General features: G+C 40.7%; 1 protein-coding gene across 7 annotated transcripts in view; it reads right to left on the bottom strand.

Annotated features, from left to right (window-relative positions):
• Window positions 1-932: 932 nt before the first annotated feature.
• The window catches only part of LOC137622217 (sodium/calcium exchanger Calx-like), a 234,798-nt gene continuing 215,326 nt past the window's right edge, over window positions 933-20,404 (bottom strand). For all 7 annotated transcript variants that reach the window (XM_068352698.1, XM_068352700.1, XM_068352695.1 and 4 more), the window contains 2 exons: window positions 19,584-19,681; window positions 933-4,430 (listed from right to left, as the gene is read on the bottom strand). In XM_068352698.1, coding sequence (XP_068208799.1) covers window positions 4,292-4,430; window positions 19,584-19,681 — 237 coding nt within the window. In that variant the 3' untranslated portion in view covers window positions 933-4,291. The remainder of the gene's footprint in view (window positions 4,431-19,583; window positions 19,682-20,404) is intronic.

Raw genomic sequence — 20,404 nt, 5'->3', positions numbered from 1 at the left:
ACCTAGAACGGCACCCCTTCCTTTTTGCCACTCTTCCCCCTTACATCGAAGCGTTACATCTATTCGGGGTGAAGATTGCCATGTGTCGTATCTAAAATACGTCCCAATATTATACGATATCCTTTATTGGATACTCGTGCCCGGAGATGGAGTCCTGGAGACCTTTGGTTTTAATTCTCTTGGAGTATCATTGTAGCAATTATCCCTTAGAACGCTACCTATAGGAGCCCTTCCATCAGGACAACATGGCCCTCTCACCCAAAAATAGATTTTTCACTTTGATCAAAATCAATTTTTTAGTGATACCAAGAGTGAAATGCAGTCTTCACAATTATTTAAATCAGAGAATTGCCCCTGACACGATACACAAAGTGAATGCGGATCATGATCTCCCTCAAAATATTACTGTGCATATTCTTGGCAATAATTGCTAACCAGGAAAAGACATCTTAAAACGCAGTATGTAAACAATCTGAGAGTGCCGTTACGTTTGTACAAAAGACACTGGTAGACAGATAATGGAAAACTATACTACCTATCGTGGCAACCTGTGCTCACTACCAGTTACTAATACTGTATAGGGCTCTATTCCTTTGGGAAGAGCATGTATTTATTGAAACGAAATAAGATGGGAAAATTTTTTTTTTTATTTTACAGGCGAGTGTCTATTAAACTTGGCTCCTGAAGAAGCAATATGAATATAGAGATTCATAGAAATATTTATAAGAGATTGAAAAATTTTTTCAATCAAAATAAATTATACATTAGTATGGAGATCATTATGCAATATTGGTTAACATAGATTCTATTGTAAAGGTTCCACATACAGTAATATCTGGATCTTTTAACTACAGTATAATTTATTTTTCTAAAAAGATTTGTCGATGCAAAACAAAAATATTCCTATGTAAAATTGTTAATGAAAAGTAAAGTAGAAAAACATTTTATTTTGGCAAGAATAATACATTACAAGTAATACCATAATGAAAAGTTATAGGTCAATTACGACAGCTAAACATTATACCTGTATGGTAAACCATTCGTTCTGTTAGTGCTCTGCACATGAAATATATTATTACCCTATGTAGGGAAATATTAACATCAACTTATCTATAAAAATAAAATATTCAACAATTATTTTTTAGTTTAGCATGTATAATTAAGACCATCTTTTCAGACATATTTCATTTTGAAGACATTAACATTTTTAGTTCAGACAAAGAGAAGAATATGTTATATTAAGAATGGAGCTGAAGCTCTAATAGGAGGAATTATAATCTTTCATGGCTCATGAACAGAAAGAAGAAATTTATTCTTACACGTGTGGAGTTATCACCATGGTGTATAAATATTGCAGAATGTATTTTCAAAATGTCATCATGGTAGAAAAACAAATTGTTAATTAATAGGTCATCCAAACTGCCAGTTTCTAATCAATAAAGAAAAAAAAAGAAAGACCTAGACCCTATTCATTCCATATAAGCTGAAAGGAATTTTCTGATTTTTCCAACAATTTGAAGTACAAAGTGCACATCATGTGCCTTTCAGTATAAAAATTCACCAATCCTCAATACTGTATAGAAAGTAGCTAGAATAACTTACAAGAAAGTCTATAATCACATACAGAAATCTCATTTCCCTTGATAGTAGTCCCCTCTTGTGATGGATAACTGTTATAAAATAAATGCCCACTGTAAATTTAAGGGCACTTAAAAATAAAACTACAGTATTTTAGTTTTGATATAATATACAGCAATTTAAAGTTTTTAAATGGATTTATATACCAATTCACTAACATTTTTTATTGCCTCTGAATAAACCATACCTACTTTTGATTCTAATCTATCTCCATACTCTCCTGCTATTAAAAACATCGCAGTTGATTTATTTTTGTACAAAACCATTTTGATATTGTTATGCAAGCGAAACCTTGAAGCTCTGAAAAACTAACACTCTTTCTCGTCAGCTGAAATTAAGGCACACAAGAGTAACTACATAAAACTATTAGAAAATCATTATTGTTCCAAAGAAAAAAAAATCTGATTAGAAGCAGAGTACTGTGTTGTAAACTAAACTTTAATGGAAACTTACAAAATTGTAAACTATCAAGATAAAGGTTTATTACCAAATCTTACACAAGTATCAAATATAATGTATAGTCCTTAGTCCTTCAAGACTAACGTGGTTTAATAGAAACAGTCTCCTTGTACACCAAGATAGTTTGCCATCCAATATGGATACAAATTATTAACATAAATGGATGAACAGTATATCTAAATCAGAAGAGGTTCTGACCTCAGAATCTCGATAAACAACACGAGCAGTATTATACTAATGTTGTAATAGAGCCTGTTGGTGTGATATTGGAATAATAATAAAGATGGACCAGAAAGCATTCAAAAACAGCAACTAAAATCTATAGTCATATGGAAGATTTTTATCACACATCCATAAAAAATAATCAGAGAAATTAGATATAGGTCTGTCTACATATAAAACTATTTTTCAGACAAAACTCTTATAAGAACTAGCACTTTTTCCCATTATAGCAGCAAATAGCAAGTTTCATAAGTCATAATTATTATTCCTATGTAGATTAAGTACTTTGAAGGTTACCTAATATATGTAAATTGCTGTTATGAGTACATGATTACACCAACCCATACAGGCAATGAATGATTAGTCACAATCTGTAAAATTGTACAGATATTTGAAGTGACTGTATTTATCCATAGTTAGAATAATTTATTGAATTGATAAGAAAATACATTTTAATAAAAAATATAAGTAAATAAAGATTACATTTTGTAAACAATCATTACCAAGGTTTTCTTAATTAAACTTTATCCAAAAAATACACATCATTAAATGCCTGCATCAAAATTTAACTCGAAGTGTTACTGGATGAGACATATTAAACCAGCTATATCAGCACAATACAGTACACTAATTTAAAACTACTGATGGTAATTTCAATGTTTTAACTATACAAGAGTTTAATTTTTTTATGTTTTGATAGTTTATATGAAGATCGTGTCAATGAAAGATATGAAAAATGTACAAAAGACCACACATTCTTAATATCAGTAATATAGTATTGTAATTTAAAAATGACTATCTAATACTTTAAAAATTGTAATACATTAATCCTTCACTTACCAGTTACAAGACTTGAAGGTTATTTTGATAATTATCTACCAATCATAAGATATTTAAGGGAAAATATGATGTATTTTACCATACATTCATATGTTTTATCCAAAACTTTTAAAAATCCTATAACTCCAGTGGTTAGAAATATTATAACAACAGCCAGTCATATTCATACAAATTTGTAAGTCCATCCTTTACATCATATGACATTTAACAATCTGTAATGTCTAGTATTACTACCATCAAAAAGAATCGTCATTCAAAAGATGTATCACCAAATCAACATCTATAGCAACTCCTTTTATACCTCATAGGGTAATCCTTGCAGAGAAAAAAATTAGGGAAGGCAGTCGAAATCTCTACGTAGAAAAAGTTTCATTTAAAAAAATGTGAATCATATTTTTATTCAGCTCTAGCATCCAGTGCTGAAAGGACTCTACCTTTAAAACAAAATGAAATTATGTAAAGATTTCTCGAATCACCACAATCCTTTTGGCATAAAGAAATCAATCATATTTCACAGGATCTAGCAAAATATTATAGTATGTTTGGAAAATATTTGCACGGTGTGTTCAGCACCTATCAAATTCTGAAATTAATTGAAACTTTACTTACATGGCCACGCATTGAGATGCCTTGAAATGCCTCTACAATGTACTGTACTTTGATTAACTGCCTCTCACAAAATTATAAATGTTTTATAGTCAAAATATTATGCAATATCCAAATATATTTTAATCCTCTATCCAACTGAAAATGAATCTATTGTACATAACATTTAATTTTCAAGTTAAATGTTCCTTTGAAGTTACTCATCAAATCACAGCGAAATAAATGGCAGTAATTTTTAATGTGATATTCGAAAATTAATTGCATCATGTACATACAAAACGATTGGTAACATAACTGTTGCAAAAAAAAAAATTATATCAAATTTGTGCATGCTCTTGTGCTATTGTTTTAAAGGTAGACCCCAAATAGCCTTAAATTCTTAAAAAATGACACCATATGATATGACAGCAAGTTACTATAGTAGCTTGATAATGCAATATCATCTTATAGGTATGAAGAATGATATACAACAGTACTGTATATGCAAAATAAATTACCTATGAACAAGCTGAAAACATCACAAAATTTAGAAACTGAAGTAACCAGTGACCTGGAATGCCGAGAGCAAAACGTAAATAAACCACAGCATTATCATGAAAATACCTGAAAATATTTTTGCACCTGTTGGTCCGCCAAGTTCAGCCTTGCCAAATACACCAAATATTCTGTGGACAAAAAGGAGAATTAATAAATTTTCAAACAATGAGCAAAACTTATCTTCCATATGCAAGTTTTTTTCACTAAGTGATGCATTAGCTAAGAGGTGGGGTTATTCTTGAAATGATGAGTTATATCTCTCCGACACGTGTTTCACTGCCAATTCATAGTCAATTTAATGCGTACTTCATCTATCGTCATTCCTAAGCTTGATTGGATACAGACTGCATTTTCTTCCTATTATTATTATCACTAGCTAAGCTATAACCCTAGTTGAAAAAGCAGGATGATATAATCCCTAGCGCTCCATCAGGGAACAATAGCTCAGTCAGGAAAGGAAATAAGTAAAAGTTCATGAGAAGTAATGAATTATTAATATAAAACATTTAAAGATTAGCTAGTTCTATTAAGGGATTCAGCATCCCCAGATCTACATTTAGGAGATGGAATTTAGGCAAAGAGTAGCATCATCTGCATATGCAAAGAGTTTATTTTGTAGGCTAAACCATACATCATATGAACATATTATGGAAAGTAATGGACTAAAAATACTACTCTGAGGAACACCTATTATCCCAATCCTATAGTCACTATGGTCCCTATCAACAACAAAGCTTTGCAGTCTATTACTTAAAAATTCAATAATGATGCCAAGAAAAGACCCACCTACTTCCAACTGTCTGAGTTTGATAACAAGAGCCTCATGATTAACACGGTCAAAGGCAGCACTAAAATCATGGCCAATCATACAATCTTCCTGACCACAATCAAGGGATTTCTGTACAGTATTGTAAATTGAAAAAAGGGCATCACATGCCCCAAGGCCTTTGCAAAAGCCAAATTGCAAACTAGGGAACAAATCGATTACCTTCAGCATACCTATTTAGACGTTTTGTCAATAATCTTAAACTTTAGGTAATGTGATTTATGGAAATTGGATGGTAATCAGCAGTATGAATACAAAGTGTATTGTCCTCCTCAATTAGCAACTTCGCAAAAGTAAAATGGATATTTTTTTCTATCTTTAGGCACTGTTTTAATGGGCTATTTAAAAAAATATATATCCTTATCTCTTATATATAGAGCTCTTTTTATTTTTGCAGTAGTGCTTTCCCCCACCCACACTATTTAAATTCATTTATAGAATAGTTGATTACAAAGAGATAGGAAGGCAGTTTATTTTTTTCCCCAGAAAACTCTTGCTCGTCAATATGAATTTTCTCACATCAAGAATAATTCTCATCTCATGAGTAACCAGTAGTTCAGTGAATTACTTTGATACAGTAAAATTAAAGGTTCGCATCTAAGAGAGATAAAACAGTATTTTCAATTTTGCTCACATTTACCATATTTTTTTCAATATTAAACTTACCCGATAATCATGTAGCTGTCAACTCCGTTGCCCGACAGAATTCTACGGAAGGGATACGCCAGCGATCGCTATACAAGAGGGGGGTGTACTCACAAGCGCCACCTGTGGCCAGGTACTGCAGTACTTCTTGTTGACACCACTTCAATTTTTCCTCTGTCGTGCTTCCGGCAAGACGTTCATGGATACGCTTATAATTTTGGAGTCTTGTTCACGGTTTTTGGTGAAGTATTGCTCTAAGATTTCAGCTTTCGCTATTCAGGAAGTTTTATTATTAGCTTAGCTAACTTTTGGAATTAATTTGATTAATTATGGTGACGAAGAGAGTATGAACTCTCTTTCACCTTTAAATGGCCGACCCTTCCCTTAGACGGAAGTGTTGGTGTCTAAGAGAGTATAGACTCTCTTTCTTAATTTTGCTTAACAAAAGTTATAGATTTATTTTATATCTCTCCGCCTTTTATAGGCCTCTTCGATTAACTTCCTTTTATTATAAACTTATTAAAATTAATTTTTATATTTGTTTATATTCGACCTTTTCTAATAGTAGGCGGTCTTTTCTTGGTACCGAAGTTAATTAACATTGAGCCCGTCATTTCGGTTTTACCTGTTAACATATTATGCTATTTTAATGTTTTTGAAAGAATTTCTTTGATAGTCTCGTACTGTTTTCAAAGTTGAACTAACGTTTTGTTTTGTCTCTGCAGTTGTTAACGTTCAGAACGTTCAACTTGCGCTCTATCGTTACGATAGAGAGAGAATTTTCACGGTGTCACGTTGCAGTAAGAGTAACCGTGTCTAGCGTTTTGTTCATTCTTTCTTAACTTAATGGTTTTAATTCTAATAAAGGAACTTTTCATTTTGGGAAATATTTTCCTTTAACAATAATATGTTTTAACGATATATATGATTGGGCTCTTCTCTCAGGTTCTAAGTCAAGAGAGAGAGAGAGAGAGATAGAGACGGAGGGAGGAAGAGGAGGATAAACGTTTCGTTCAAGCGAGTAACGTTGTTATCGTTTTTGCTCTTCTCCCTAGTCTCTTTAGGGGAAGAAGGTAAACGTTTCTAGAGTTTTTTTCTTGTTCTCAAGCTTTATGCGGTGAGAGATTTTAAACGTAGTTTATTTGATCTAGTGTTTAGTCTCTTTCCAGCCACTGAATTATTTATCTTTCATTAGATTTTTCTGTTACATTGTAATTCTGTTTTCGCAATTACTAACTTTTGAGAAAGGATAGAATTGCGTGTTTCAGGTACAAACCACTTAAAGTTTCGAGTTCAGTGAAATAAGTGCAAACAGAAAATCAAAAGTGATAAGTGATTAGCGCAAAGTGTGTCAGTGTTGTGCGTGAGGGTACTTCTGTGCGTGCCAGTCGTCCTCCCAGTCCGGGACCTCTTGCAAGCTCCCAAGCCCAGGGGAGAAGCAATGTCGAAGGGCAAAAGGGTTCGGCAGGCCTTGATCGGCGCACAGAAGTATCCTCGGTGGTTGCGGGCGTGTCTTACAGAGACCGTCACTCCCACCCGCAGACGATTGAGCCCTTATTTTGCTCGTCTGCAGAAGAAATTTCGGGGAGAAAACGCTGGTCTCAGGTCTCAAGACCTCTTAAACGTAAAGTCCAGACCTATGCCAGACGTACGAAGTTAGAGTTCAACAACCCGGATGCAGTCATTGGGTTAGCTCTGACTCTCCTCAGTCATCAGGTGACTGCACACCTCCTAAGAGAGGTAAGGCGATGCCTCAACAGACCTCATCTTCTATTAAGGCTTTGCCTCAACAGACCTTATCGTCTGTTGATCCCAAGACGACTTTGCTGCAGTCCATGCAGTCGCAGCTTGCGGTCTTAATACGTGAGTTTCAGGCTGAGAAGGTTACACCTCCTCCTGCGAACGCTCCGCCTCTCCGCAGTCCAGTCTGCCAGGCGTACGAAGTTAAGGTTCCTCAGGCTACCTTACCGCGTTCTGAGTTGCCAGTTACCAGCGGTGTGCAGCAACCTCTGCCTCCTCCTGCGAGAGCTCCGCCTCACCGCAGTCCAGTCTGCCAGGCGTACGAAGTTGAGGTTCCTCAGGCTACCTTACCGCGTTCAGAGTTGCCAGTTACCAGCGTTGTGCAGCAACCTTAACCTTCCTTAAGGCAACCTCAGCAATGGGAGCAGGAGTCTTATGCCTTACTTCCTCCGCTTCCGCTTGCGGTTCCACCAGCGAGGCAACATTCTCTTGAGGTACGACAACCTCTTCCATCAATGAGGCAGCCACCTCAGCACTCGCTGCAGCGACCTAAACCCTCCTCAAGGCAAGAGTCTCAACTCCTTAGGCTAGCACCTCAGGAACCTCAACTCGCGAGACAAGAACTGCGTTCTGCGCAGCCGCTACCTCAACTCTCGCAGCTCACACCTCAGGAACCTTAACTCGTTCCTCAGGAACCTGCTACTGCGCATCCGCAACCCTTACAGCAAGCGCAACTCTTGAGGCAGCAACCTCATGCTATGAGTCAGCCACCTCAACGCATGCATCTGCCATTTTTTCCTCAACTTGAGCTTCTTCCCATTCAACTTGGGAATAACAAATGACAATAATAACACCTCATTACTTTCATAACTTGCATTTGTAATCATATACATGTATGCCTACACAAACATTATGATAATGGAGGTTATTTGTATTACTTATATAAAAATATATATGTATTCCTTGCAATATATTTTTAACAAATCGCAAAATATGGCAAAAATATCTTCTAAACAAATGAATCATGAGTTATGAATGTAAGGTAATATTATGTTGATATTAAACCCCATGCAAGCATGCATGAAGTAATGCAGTGTTGCCAACAGGGCGAGTTTCCCTTTCCTGAGGTGAAGTAGATTATAGTACATTTAGTGTAGCTTAATTCTACGATTATCATGCCGGCTATCAAATTCATCAACAAAACAGTCTAATCAATTCCCTCGGCACGTGCACTTTCAATGGACGGTAATGCGATATTACTCACTCTAGCACTGGTCTTGGAATTTCTGAGAAATGTTACACGCCATGCAACACGCTCTGCTTACCTTACAGCATGCTCTACATACAGCATGCTCTGCATACAGCATGCTCTGCATACAGCATGCTCTGCATACATCATGCTCTGCATACCTTACCGCATGCTTCTCAGTCACACATCTTTGGTTGTTGCCAACTCACTAGACTGTCAAGCAGTTTCATAACGTTGCCTTCTAGTCTGCTGCTTTTGCACCAGTGAAACCCTCACTGAGAGAACTTAGCTTTTCTCGGATATGGTCCCTGTAGATGAGAAAGTGCTTTTCTCCCTCCTTCTGATATTCCCTTGAGGACTCTGTCATTTGGAGAGGAGCCTTTAGCTGCGTAGCCTCCTATGGACTTTTATTTAAGCATAACATGCTCCCAGGGAAGGTAATGGTTCCACTTCAGTCGCTAACCCCGTCTGTTACCACACCTGCTCCCATAGACCTTGAGCTGTGTTGCAAGACATGCAGTCCAAGCTTAGTCCTTGTTAGAGGATTTTTTTGTTTACGGAGTCAGTGTGTCACTGGGAAGACGTTCAACAACCAGCAGAAGTGACTTGTTGTGACGCAGTGCGGCAACCTCAGCAACCCGATAAGGAGTTGTCTGTACGACCCAGACAGTCTAGACAGCTTCGGGTTGTCACTGTACTTCCTCGCTTCCCCATGGTTGACAGTTCACAGACTGTGCAGCAGTACCATGATCTTGTGTCCGGCTCCGTCAGACGACTGGCTTTTAAGAGCTCCCACAAGTCGTCGCTGTCTGGAGATTCTCAGATGGACTATGGATCTGACCAAGGAACTGGGCCTCCTGGTCAATTTTGAGGAGTCTCAGCTCGTCCCATCCCAGACCACTGTCTCCCTGGGTATGGATCTTCAGAGTCGAGTTTTTCGGGCTTTTCCGTCGGCCCCAAGGATCTTCCAAGCCCTAGAATGCATCCAGAGCATGCTGAGAAGGAACCGATGCTCAGTCAGGTAGTGGATGAGTCTAACAGGGACACTTTCATCGCTGGCCCTGTTCATCGTGTTAGGGAGACTCCACCTCCCCCCCTTCAGTATCATCTAGCTGCTCACTGGATAAAGGACATGACGCTAGAGACGGTCTCAGTTCCTGTTTCCGAAGAAAGGAGGTCTTCTCTCGCGTGGTGTAAGAACAGCTTTCTTCTCAAGGAAGTCTATCTTTGGCTGTTCAGAAACCCGACCGCCTTCTCCTCTCGGACGCATCAGACACGGGCTGGGGTGCGACTTTGGACGGACAGGAATGCTCGGGAACATGGAATCAGGAACAAAGGACACTTCACATCAATTGCAAGGAGTTGTTGGCGGTTCTTCTGGCCTTGATAAACTTCAAGTCCCTCCAGCTTAACAAAGTGGTGGAGGTGGACTCTAACAACACCACAGCCCTGGCTTACATCTTCAAGCAGGGAGGGACTCTTTCGTGAAGTTGTTCTAGATCGCAAGGGACCTCCTCATCTGGTCTAAAGATCGAAAGCTCACGCTGGTAACGAGGTTCATTCAGGGCGGTATGAATGTCATGGCAGATCACCTCAGCCGGAAGGGTCAGGTCATCCCCACAGAGTGGACCCTTCACAAGAATGTTTGCAGCAGACTTTGGGCCCTGTGGGGTCAGCCAACCATAGATCTGTTCGCTACCTCGATAACCTAGAGACTCCTGTTGTATTGTTCTCCGATTCCAGACCCAGCAGCAGTTCACGTGGATGCTTTTCTGCTGGATTGGTTCCATCTCGACCTGTATGCATTCCCGCCGTTCAAGATTGTCAACAGGGTACTTCAGAAGTTCTCCTCTCGCAAAGGGACACGGCTGACGTTGGTTGGCTCCGCTCTGGCCCGCGAGAGAATGGTTCTTAGAGGTACTGCAATGGCTGGTCGACATTCCCAGGACTCTTCCTCTAGGAGTGAACCTTCTACGTCTACCTCACGTAAAGAAGGTACACCCAAACCTCCACGCTCTTCGTCTGACTGCCTTCAGACTTTCGAAAGACTCTCAAGAGCTAGGGGCTTTTCGAAGGAGGCAGCCAGAGCGATTGCCAAAGCAAGGAGAACATCCACTCTCAGAATCTATCAGTCTCAAGGGGAAGTCTTCCGTAGCTGGTACAAGACCAATGAAGTTTCCTCAACCAGTACCACTGTAACCCAGATTGCTGACTTCCTGTTATATCTAAGGAAAGTAAGATCCCTTTCAGCTCCTACGATCAAGGGTTACAGAAGTATGTTGGCAGCGGTTTTCCGCCACAGAGGCTTGGATCTTTCCACCAACAAAGATCTACAGGACCTCCCTAGGTCTTTTGAGACCTCAAAGGAACGTCGGTTGTCCACTCCAGGCTGGAATCTAGACGTGGTCCTAAGGTTCCTTATGTCATCAAGATTTGAACCTCTCCAATCAGCCTCTTTTTAGGACCTCACATTAAAAACTCTTTTCCTCGTGTGCTTGACAACAGCTAAAAGAGTAAGTGAGATCCACACCTTCAGCAGGATCATTGTTTTCACATCTGAAACGGCTACATGTTCCTTGCAGCTCGGTTTTTGCTAAACGAGCTTCCTTCACGTCCTTGGCCTAAGTCATTCGAGATCCCAAGCCTGTCCAACTTGGTGGGGAATGAACTGGAGAGAGTACTTTGCCCAGTTAGAGCTCTTAGGTACTATCTAAAAAGGTCTTAACCTTTACAAGGACAATCAGAAGCCTTATGGTGTGCTATCAAGAAACCTTCTTTTCCAAGTTCTAAGAACTCAGTTTCTTACTATTCAGGCTTCTGATTAGAGAAGCACATTCTCATCTGAAGGAAGAAGACCTTGCTTTGCTGAAGGTAAGGACACATGAAGTGAGAGCTGTGGCTACTTCAGTGGCCTTCAAACAGAGCCATTCTCTGCAGAGTGTTATGGATGCAACCTATTGGAGAAGCAAGTCAGTGTTCGCATCATTCTATCTCAAAGATGTCCAGTCTCTTTACGAGTACTGCTACACCCTGGGACCATTCGTAGCAACGAATGCAGTAGTAGGCGAGGGCTCAGCCACTACATTCCCATAATCCCATAACCTTTTAACCTTTCTCTTGAATACTTTTTATGGGTTGTACGGTCGGCTAAGAAGCCTTCCACATCCTTGTTGATTTGGCGGGTGGTCAATTCTTTCTTGAGAAGCGCCGAGGTTAAAGGTTGTGATGAGGTCCTTTAGTATGGGTTGCAGCCCTTGATACTTAGCACCTTAGAGTTGTTCAGCCTCCTAAGAGGAACGCTGCGCTCAGTAAGGAAGACGAACTTATTTAAGGCAGAGTAATGGCTCAAGTCGACTTCCTTACCAGGTACTTGTAATTTCATTGTTATTTTGAATAACTGATAATATGAAATACGGGATACTTAGCTTCTTGATATACATGTACACTGGTTTTCACCCACCTCCCTGGGTGTGAATCAGCTACATGATTATCGGGTAAGTTTAATATTGAAAAATGTTATTTTCATTAGTAAAATAAATTTTTGAATATACTTACCCGATAATCATGATTTAATTGACCCACCCTTCCTCCCCATAGAACCAGTGGACCGAGGAAAAATTGAAGTGGTGTCAACAAGAAGTACTGCAGTACCTGGCCACAGGTGGCGCTTGTGAGTACACCCCCCTCTTGTATAGCGATCGCTGGCGTATCCCTTCCGTAGAATTCTGTCGGGCAACGGAGTTGACAGCTACATGATTATCGGGTAAGTATATTCAAAAATGTTATTTTTATTAGTAAAATAAATTTTTGAATATACTTACCCGATAATCATGTAGCTGTCAACTCCGTTGCCCGACAGAATTCTATGGAGGGATACGCCAGCTATCACAATACTAGAAGGGGGTGTACTTACCAGCGCCACCTGTGGCCAGGTACTCAAGTACTTCTTGTTGACACCTCCTCAATTATTCCTCGGTCCACTGGTTCTCTATGGGGAGGAAGGGAGGGTCGATTAAATCATGATTATCGGGTAAGTATATTCAAAAATTTATTTTACTAATAAAAATAACATTTTTCAATATTAAACTTACCCGATAATCATGTAGCTGATTCACACCCAGGGGGGTGGGTGAAAAACCAGTGTACAAGACTAAAGGATAGCTAAGTATCCCGTATTTCATATAATCCGTTATCCACAATAACAATGAAATAATAAGTACCTGGTAAGGAAGTCGACTTGAACCGTTACTCTGCCTTTAATAAGATCGTCTTCCTTACTGAGCGCAGCGTTCCTCTTGGGAGGCTGAATCAACTCAAAGGTGCTAAAGTATACAGGGCTGCAACCCATACTAAAGGACCTCATCACAACCTTTAACCTCGGCGCTTCTCAAGAAAGAATTGACCACCCGCCAAATCAACAAGGATGTGGAAGGCTTCTTAGCCGACCGTACAACCCATAAAAAGTATTCAAGAGAAAGGTTAAAAGGTTATGGGATTATGGGAATGTAGTGGCTGAGCCCTCGCCTACTACTGCATTCGTTGCTACGAATGGTCCCAGGGTGTAGCAGTTCTCGTAAAGAGACTGGACATCTTTGAGATAGAATGATGCGAACACTGACTTGCTTCTCCAATAGGTTGCATCCATAACACTCTGCAGAGAATGGTTATGTTTGAAGGCCACTGAAGTAGCCACAGCTCCCACTTCATGTGTCCTTACCTTCAGCAAAGCAAGGTCTTCTTCCTTCAGATGAGAATGTGTTTCTCTAATCAGAAGCCTGAATAGTAAGAAACTGAGTTCTTAGAACTTGGAAAAGAAGGTTTCTTGATAGCACACTATAAGGCTTCTGATTGTCCTTGTAAAGGTTAAGACCTTTTTAGATAGTACCTAAGAGCTCTAACTGGGCAAAGTACTCTCTTCAGATCATTCCCCACCAAGTTGGACAGGCTTGGGATCTCGAACGACTTAGGCCAAGGACGTGAAGGAAGCTCGTTTAGCAAAAACCGAGCTGCAAGGAACATGTAGCCGTTTCAGATGTGAAAACAATGATCCTGCTGAAGGTGTGGATCTCACTTACTCTTTTAGCTGTTGTCAAGCACACGAGGAAAAGAGTTTTTAATGTGAGGTCCTAAAAAGAGGCTGATTGGAGAGGTTCAAATCTTGATGACATAAGGAACCTTAGGACCATGTCTAGATTCCAGCCTGGAGTGGACAACCGACGTTCCTTTGAGGTCTCAAAAGACCTAGGGAGGTCCTGTAGATCTTTGTTGGTGGAAAGATCCAAGCCTCTGTGGCGGAAAACCGCTGCCAACATACTTCTGTAACCCTTGATCGTAGGAGCTGAAAGGGATCTTACTTTCCTTAGATATAACAGGAAGTCAGCAATCTGGGTTACAGTGGTACTGGTTGAGGAAACTGCATTGGTCTTGTACCAGCTACGGAAGACTTCCCCTTGAGACTGATAGATTCTGAGAGTGGATGTTCTCCTTGCTTTGGCAATCGCTCTGGCTGCCTCCTTCGAAAAGCCCCTAGCTCTTGAGAGTCTTTCGAAAGTCTGAAGGCAGTCAGACGAAGAGCGTGGAGGATTGGGTGTACCTTCTTTACGTGAGGTAGACTTAGAAGGTTCACTCCTAGAGGAAGAGTCCTGGGAATGTCGACCAGCCATTGCAGTACCTCTAAGAACCATTCTCTCGCGGACCAGAGCGGAGCCAACCAACGTCAGCCGTGTCCCTTTGTGAGAGGAGAACTTCTGAAGTACCCTGTTGACAATCTTGAACGGCGGGAATGCATACAGGTCGAGATGGAACCAATCCAGCAGAAAAGCATCCACGTGAACTGCTGCTGGGTCTGGAATCGGAGAACAATACAACAGGAGTCTCTAGGTTATCGAGGTAGTGAACAGATCTTTTTTTTGGCTGACCCCACAGGGCCCAAAGTCTGTTGCAAACATTCTTGAGAAGGGTCCACTCTGTGGGGATGACCTGACCCTTCCGTCTGAGGTGATCTGCCATGACATTCATACCGCCCTGAATGAACCTCGTTACCAGTTAGCTTTCGATCTTTAGACCAGATGAGTAGGTCCCTTGCGATCTAGAACAACTTCCACGAAAGAGTCCCTCCCTGCTTGAAGATGTAAGCCAGGGCTGTGGTGTTGTCAGAGTCCACCTCCACCACTTTGTTAAGCTGGAGGGACTTGAAGTTTATCAAGGCCAGAATAACCGCCAACAACTCCTTGCAATTGATGTGAAGTGTCCTTTGCTCCTGATTCCATGTTCCCGAGCATTCTTGTCCGTCCAAAGTCGCACCCCAGCCCGTGTCTGATGCGTCCGAGAGGAGACGGCGGTCGTGTTTCTGAACAGCCAAAGGTAGACTTCCTTGAGAAGAAAGCTGTTCTTACACAACGCGAGAGAAGACCTCCTCTCTTCGGAAACAGGAACTGAGACCGTCTCTAGCGTCATGTCCTTTATCCAGTGAGCAGCTAGATGATACTGAAGGAGGGGGAGGTGGAGTCTCCCTAACACGATGAACAGGGCCAGCGATGAAAGTGTCCCTGTTAGACTCATCCACTACCTGACTGAGCATCGGTTCCTTCTCAGCATGCTCTGGATGCATTCTAGGGCTTGGAAGATCCTTGGGGCCGACGGAAAAGTCCGAAAAGCTCGACTCTGAAGATCCATACCCAAGGAGACAATGGTCTGGGATGGAACGAGCTGAGACTCCTCAAAATTGACCAGGAGGCCCAGTTCCTTGGTCAGATCCATAGTCCATTTGAAAATCTCCAGACAGCGACGACTTGTGGGAGCTCTTAAAAGCCAGTCGTCTGACGGAGCCGGACACAAGATCATGGTACTGCTGCACAGTCTGTGAACTGTCAATCATGGGCAAGCGAGGAAGTACAGTGACAACCCGAATCTGTCTAGACTGTCTGGGTCGTACAGACAACTCCTTATCGGGTTGCTGAGGTTGCCGCACTGCGTCACAACAAGTCACTTCTGTTGGTTGTTGAACGTCTTCCCCGTGACACATTGACTCCGTAAACAAAAAATCCTCTAACAAGGACTAAGCTTGGACTGCATGTCTTGCAACACAGCTCAACGTCTATGGGAGCAGGTGTGGTAACAGACGGGATTAGCGACTGAAGTGGAACCATTACCTTCCCTGGAAGCATGTTATGCTTAAATAAAAGTCCATAAGAGGCTATGCAGCTAAAGGCTCCCTCCAAATGACAGAGTCCTCAAGGGAATATCAGAAGGAGGGAGAAAAGAACTTTCTCATCTACAGGGACCATATCCTAGAAAAGCTAAGTTCTCTCAGTGAGGGTTCACTGGTGCAAAAGCAGCAGACTAGAAGGCAACGTTATGAAACTGCTTGACAGTCTAGTGAGTTGGCAACAACCAAAGATGTGTGACTGAGAAGCATGCGGTAAGGTATGCAGAGCATGTTGTATGCAGAGTATGCTGTATGCAGAGCATGCTGTATGTAGAGCATGTTGTATGCAGAGCATGCTGAATGCAGAGCATGCTGTATGCAGAGCATGTTGTATGCAGAGCATGCTGAATGCAGAGCATGCTGTATGCAGAGCATGTTGTATGCAGAGCATGTTGTATGCAGAGCATGCTGTATGCAGAGCATGCTGTATGTAGAGCATGTTGTATGCAGAGCATGCTGAATGCAGAGCATGTAGTATGCAGAGCATGCTGTAAGCAGAGCATGCTGTATGTAGAGCATGCTGTAAGGTAAGCAGAGCGTGTGCATGGCGTTTAACATTTCTCAGAAATTCCATGACCAGTGCTAGAGTGCTTTATGCATGCTTGCATGGGGTTTAAATATCAACATAATATTTACCTTACATTCATAACTCATGATTCATATTTTTTGCCATATTCTGCGATATTGTTAAAAATATATTGCAAGGAATACAAATATATTTTTATAAGTAATACAAATAACCTCCATTATCATAAGGTTTGAAAATGGAGGTAAGGTAGGCGCATGGGTGGAGGAGGCTGACTCCTGGCATGAGTGGCTGAACCCAAGGGTTGCGCTTGCTGAGCGGTTGGCGGAAGCGGAGTAGCAAGTTCCTGTTCCTGTGGTGTGAGCGGAGCGCGATGAGGTAGAGGCTGCGCAGAACAAGGTAAATGTCTCGCAAGCTGAGGCTCCTGAGGCTCAAGGCTAAGGTGTAGTGGTGCTTGCCTTGTGGAGGGTTGAGCTCGCTGCAGCGAGAGCTGAGGAGACTGACTCAAGGACGGGAGAGGTTGTTGTACCTCAACCGAGTGTTGCATCACTGGTGGAGCAGCAAGTGGAGGCGGAGGAAGAGAGGTATAATCCTCCTGATCCCATTGTAAAGGTTGCCTTAAAGAAGGCGGAGGCTGAACACCACTGGGAACAGCAAACTCAGAACGTGGCTCAACATCGTACGCCTGGCAGGTGGTACTGCGATCAGGCGGAGCGAGCGCAGGCGGAGCGAGCGCAGGCGGAGGGAGTGTAGGCGGAGGCGGAGGCGCAACACTCTCCGCCCGACACTCACGCATCAAGACCGAAAGTTGTGACTGCATGGACTGCAGTAGAGTCAACTTGGGGTCGGCAGACACTAAGGTCTGCTGAGGTAAAGCCTTAACAGCAGAGATCTGTTGCGGCAGAACCTTACTCCTCTTAGGCGGAGTGCATTCAACTGATGACTGAGGAGAGTCAGAGCTAACCCAATGACTGCATCCGGGTTGTTGAACTCTAACTTCGTACGTCTGGCATAGGTCTGGACTTTACGTTTAAGAGGTCTTGAGACCTGAGACCAGCGTTTTCTCCCCTAAATTTCTTCTGCAGACGAGCAAAATAAGGGCTCAATCGTCTGCGGGTGGGAGTGACGGTCTCGGTAAGACACGCCCACAACCACCGAGGATACTTCTGTGCGCCGATCAAGGCCTGCTGAACCCTTATGCCCTTCGACATTGCTTCTCCCCTGGGCTTGGGAGCTTGCAAGAGGTCCCGGACTGGGAGGACGACTGGCGCGCACAGAAGTACCCTCACGCACAACACTGACACACTTTGCGCTAATCACTTATCACTTTGATTTTCTGTTTGCACTTATTTCACTGAACTCGAAACTTTAAGTGGTTTGTACCTGAAACACGCAATTCTATCCTTTCTCAAAAGTTAGTAATTGCGAAAACAGAATTACAATGTAACAGAAAAATCTAATGAAAGATAAATAATTCAGTGGCTGGAAAGAGACTAAACACTAGATCACTCTAGAAACGTTTACTTTCTTCCCCTAAAGAGACTAGGGAGAAGAGCAAAAACGATAACAACGTTACTCGTACGCCTGGCAGGCTTGAATGAAACGTTTATCCTCCTCTTTCTCCCTCCGTCTCTATCTCTCTCTCTCTCTCTCTCTCTCTTGACTTAGAACCTGAGAGAAGAGCCCAATCATATATATCGTTAAAACATATTATTGTTAAAGGAAAAAACTGAAATATTTCCCAAAATGAAAAGTTCCTTTATTAGGATCAAAACCATTAAGTTAAGAAAGAATGAACAAAACGCTAGACACGGTTACTCTTACTGCAACGTGAAACCGTGAAAATTCTTTCTCTATCGTAACGATAGAGTGCAAGTTGAACGTTCTGAACGTCAACAACTGCAGAGACAAAACAAAACGTTAGTTCAACTTTGAAAACAGTACTAGACTATCAAAGAAATTCTTTCAAAGACATTAAAATAGCATAATATGTTAACAGGTAAAACCGAAATGACGGGCTCAATGTTAATTAACTTCGGTACCAAGAAAAGACCGCTTACTATTAGGAAGGTCGAATATAAACAAATATAAAAATTAATTTTAATAAGTTTATAATAAAAGGAAGTTAATCGAAGAGGCCTTTAAGAGGCGGAGAGATATAAAATAAATCTATAACTTTTGTTAAGCAAAATTAAGAGAGTCTATACTCTCTTAGACACCAACACTTCCGTCTAAGGGAAGGGTCGGCCATTGAAAGGTGAAAGAGAGTTCATACTCTCTTCGTCACCATAATTAATCAAATTAATTCCAAAAGCTAACTAAGCTAATATAGAAGTTTCCAGTAAAGCGACAGCCGAAATCAAAGAGAAATACTTCACCAAAGTCGTGAAAATACTCCAAGAACATAAGCGTATCCCAGAACGTCTTGCCGGAAGCACGACAGAGGAATAATTGAGGAGGTGTCAACAAGAAGTACTTGAGTACCTGGCCACAGGTGGCGCTGGTAAGTACACCCCCTTCTAGTATTGTGATAGCTGGCGTATCCCTCCATAGAATTCTGTCGGGCAACGGAGTTGACAGCTACATGATTATCGGGTAAGTTTAATATTGAAAAATTTATTTTACTAATGAAAATAACATTTTTCTTTTAACAAGGAAATTAGAATTAATTAGTATTATGGCATGTCTAGCTTGATTCATCATACACTGATCATTCTTTATTTTACTGGATAAAGACAAGACTTTAACAATAAGTGACCTTACATATTTATTATTAAATGTTATATAATTTATGGATCTTTTACAATCTCCTGAAGCTTATAAATAACTTATCACAGTGAAAGTGGTTCAAGCCTTAGAATCAATATATTGGTACTATATAGAATAGTTTTTTACGTGAATGAAACAAATCCAAATGAGTTTAAAATCATTCTAAGATTATGAAGTAGCAATATCAGTTGCATGCCTGTACTAATTATTATCCTGTATTCCCTTCTAAATCATTGGCTATCTGGATTTAATTTGATAACCGATAGTGTACATAAATGACATACTATACTATTCATGAAGCTTGTTGATAAAAACATACCTTCTAGCCATTAGGAGAGCAATTGTAACGATGGAGAGGCCAGAGAAAAGCCCTACACTGAAGCCAAGTGATCCTGCTTGCACTATAAATTTGGATCCCTGAAAGAAACAGTTCATTAAATTTGAAGAATTTTCTTTTAATTTCAAAGTAATCAACATTTTTATTAGTTTCTGTTACACAGAAATGAGACTAGTAACTGCCAAACCACATCAACAATTATTGATAAAGATTCTCAAATGTTCTCTAATACCATTCATTCAGCACTGAGGGTCATTATCCTTTGTCAACTACATTGTCAACTCACATTACGCTATTATTTCTCAGAACTTCCCTTGATGTTCATATTGCTTCTTCTTCAGAAGCTAGTTTTATTGACATTTACCCCCCTAAAGGAAAAAATAATTCTTTTTCAAAGGATAGAAGGCTCCAGTAAAGTAATGAGAATCTAGTGGTTGATGGTAAATAGCACGCTAGAGTTATCCATTCTGCAGTTTCCTCCACCACAGCTTTCGTCAAGACGAATACGATATCTGACAGTTCTCAGGAATTATGTTCCGAGATAGTGTTTATGGAATCAGAGATGGGCTAGGGGGTCATCTACACCATTCAGTAACAGATCTGGTGGTAGCCTACATACTTTATCCCAGTGTCAGATCCTCAAATTTTTTATTTACTCAATCAGAAGCGCTCAAATGCTCTCTAGATGACTTCCCTGGTTTAATTAGCAATCATTTCTTGGAATATGCATGGGAATTATTTCTGGGAGATTGTGATCAGCATTTTCTTTGTTTATTGTGTCAGGGGCAATACTGTAATTTAAA

This window comes from Palaemon carinicauda, chromosome 29, assembly GCF_036898095.1.
Source record: "Palaemon carinicauda isolate YSFRI2023 chromosome 29, ASM3689809v2, whole genome shotgun sequence".
Taxonomy (NCBI): Eukaryota; Metazoa; Arthropoda; class Malacostraca; order Decapoda; family Palaemonidae; genus Palaemon; species Palaemon carinicauda.
Note: the sequence above shows the minus strand (reverse complement) of the source record. Positions and strands in the feature narration are given on the sequence as shown.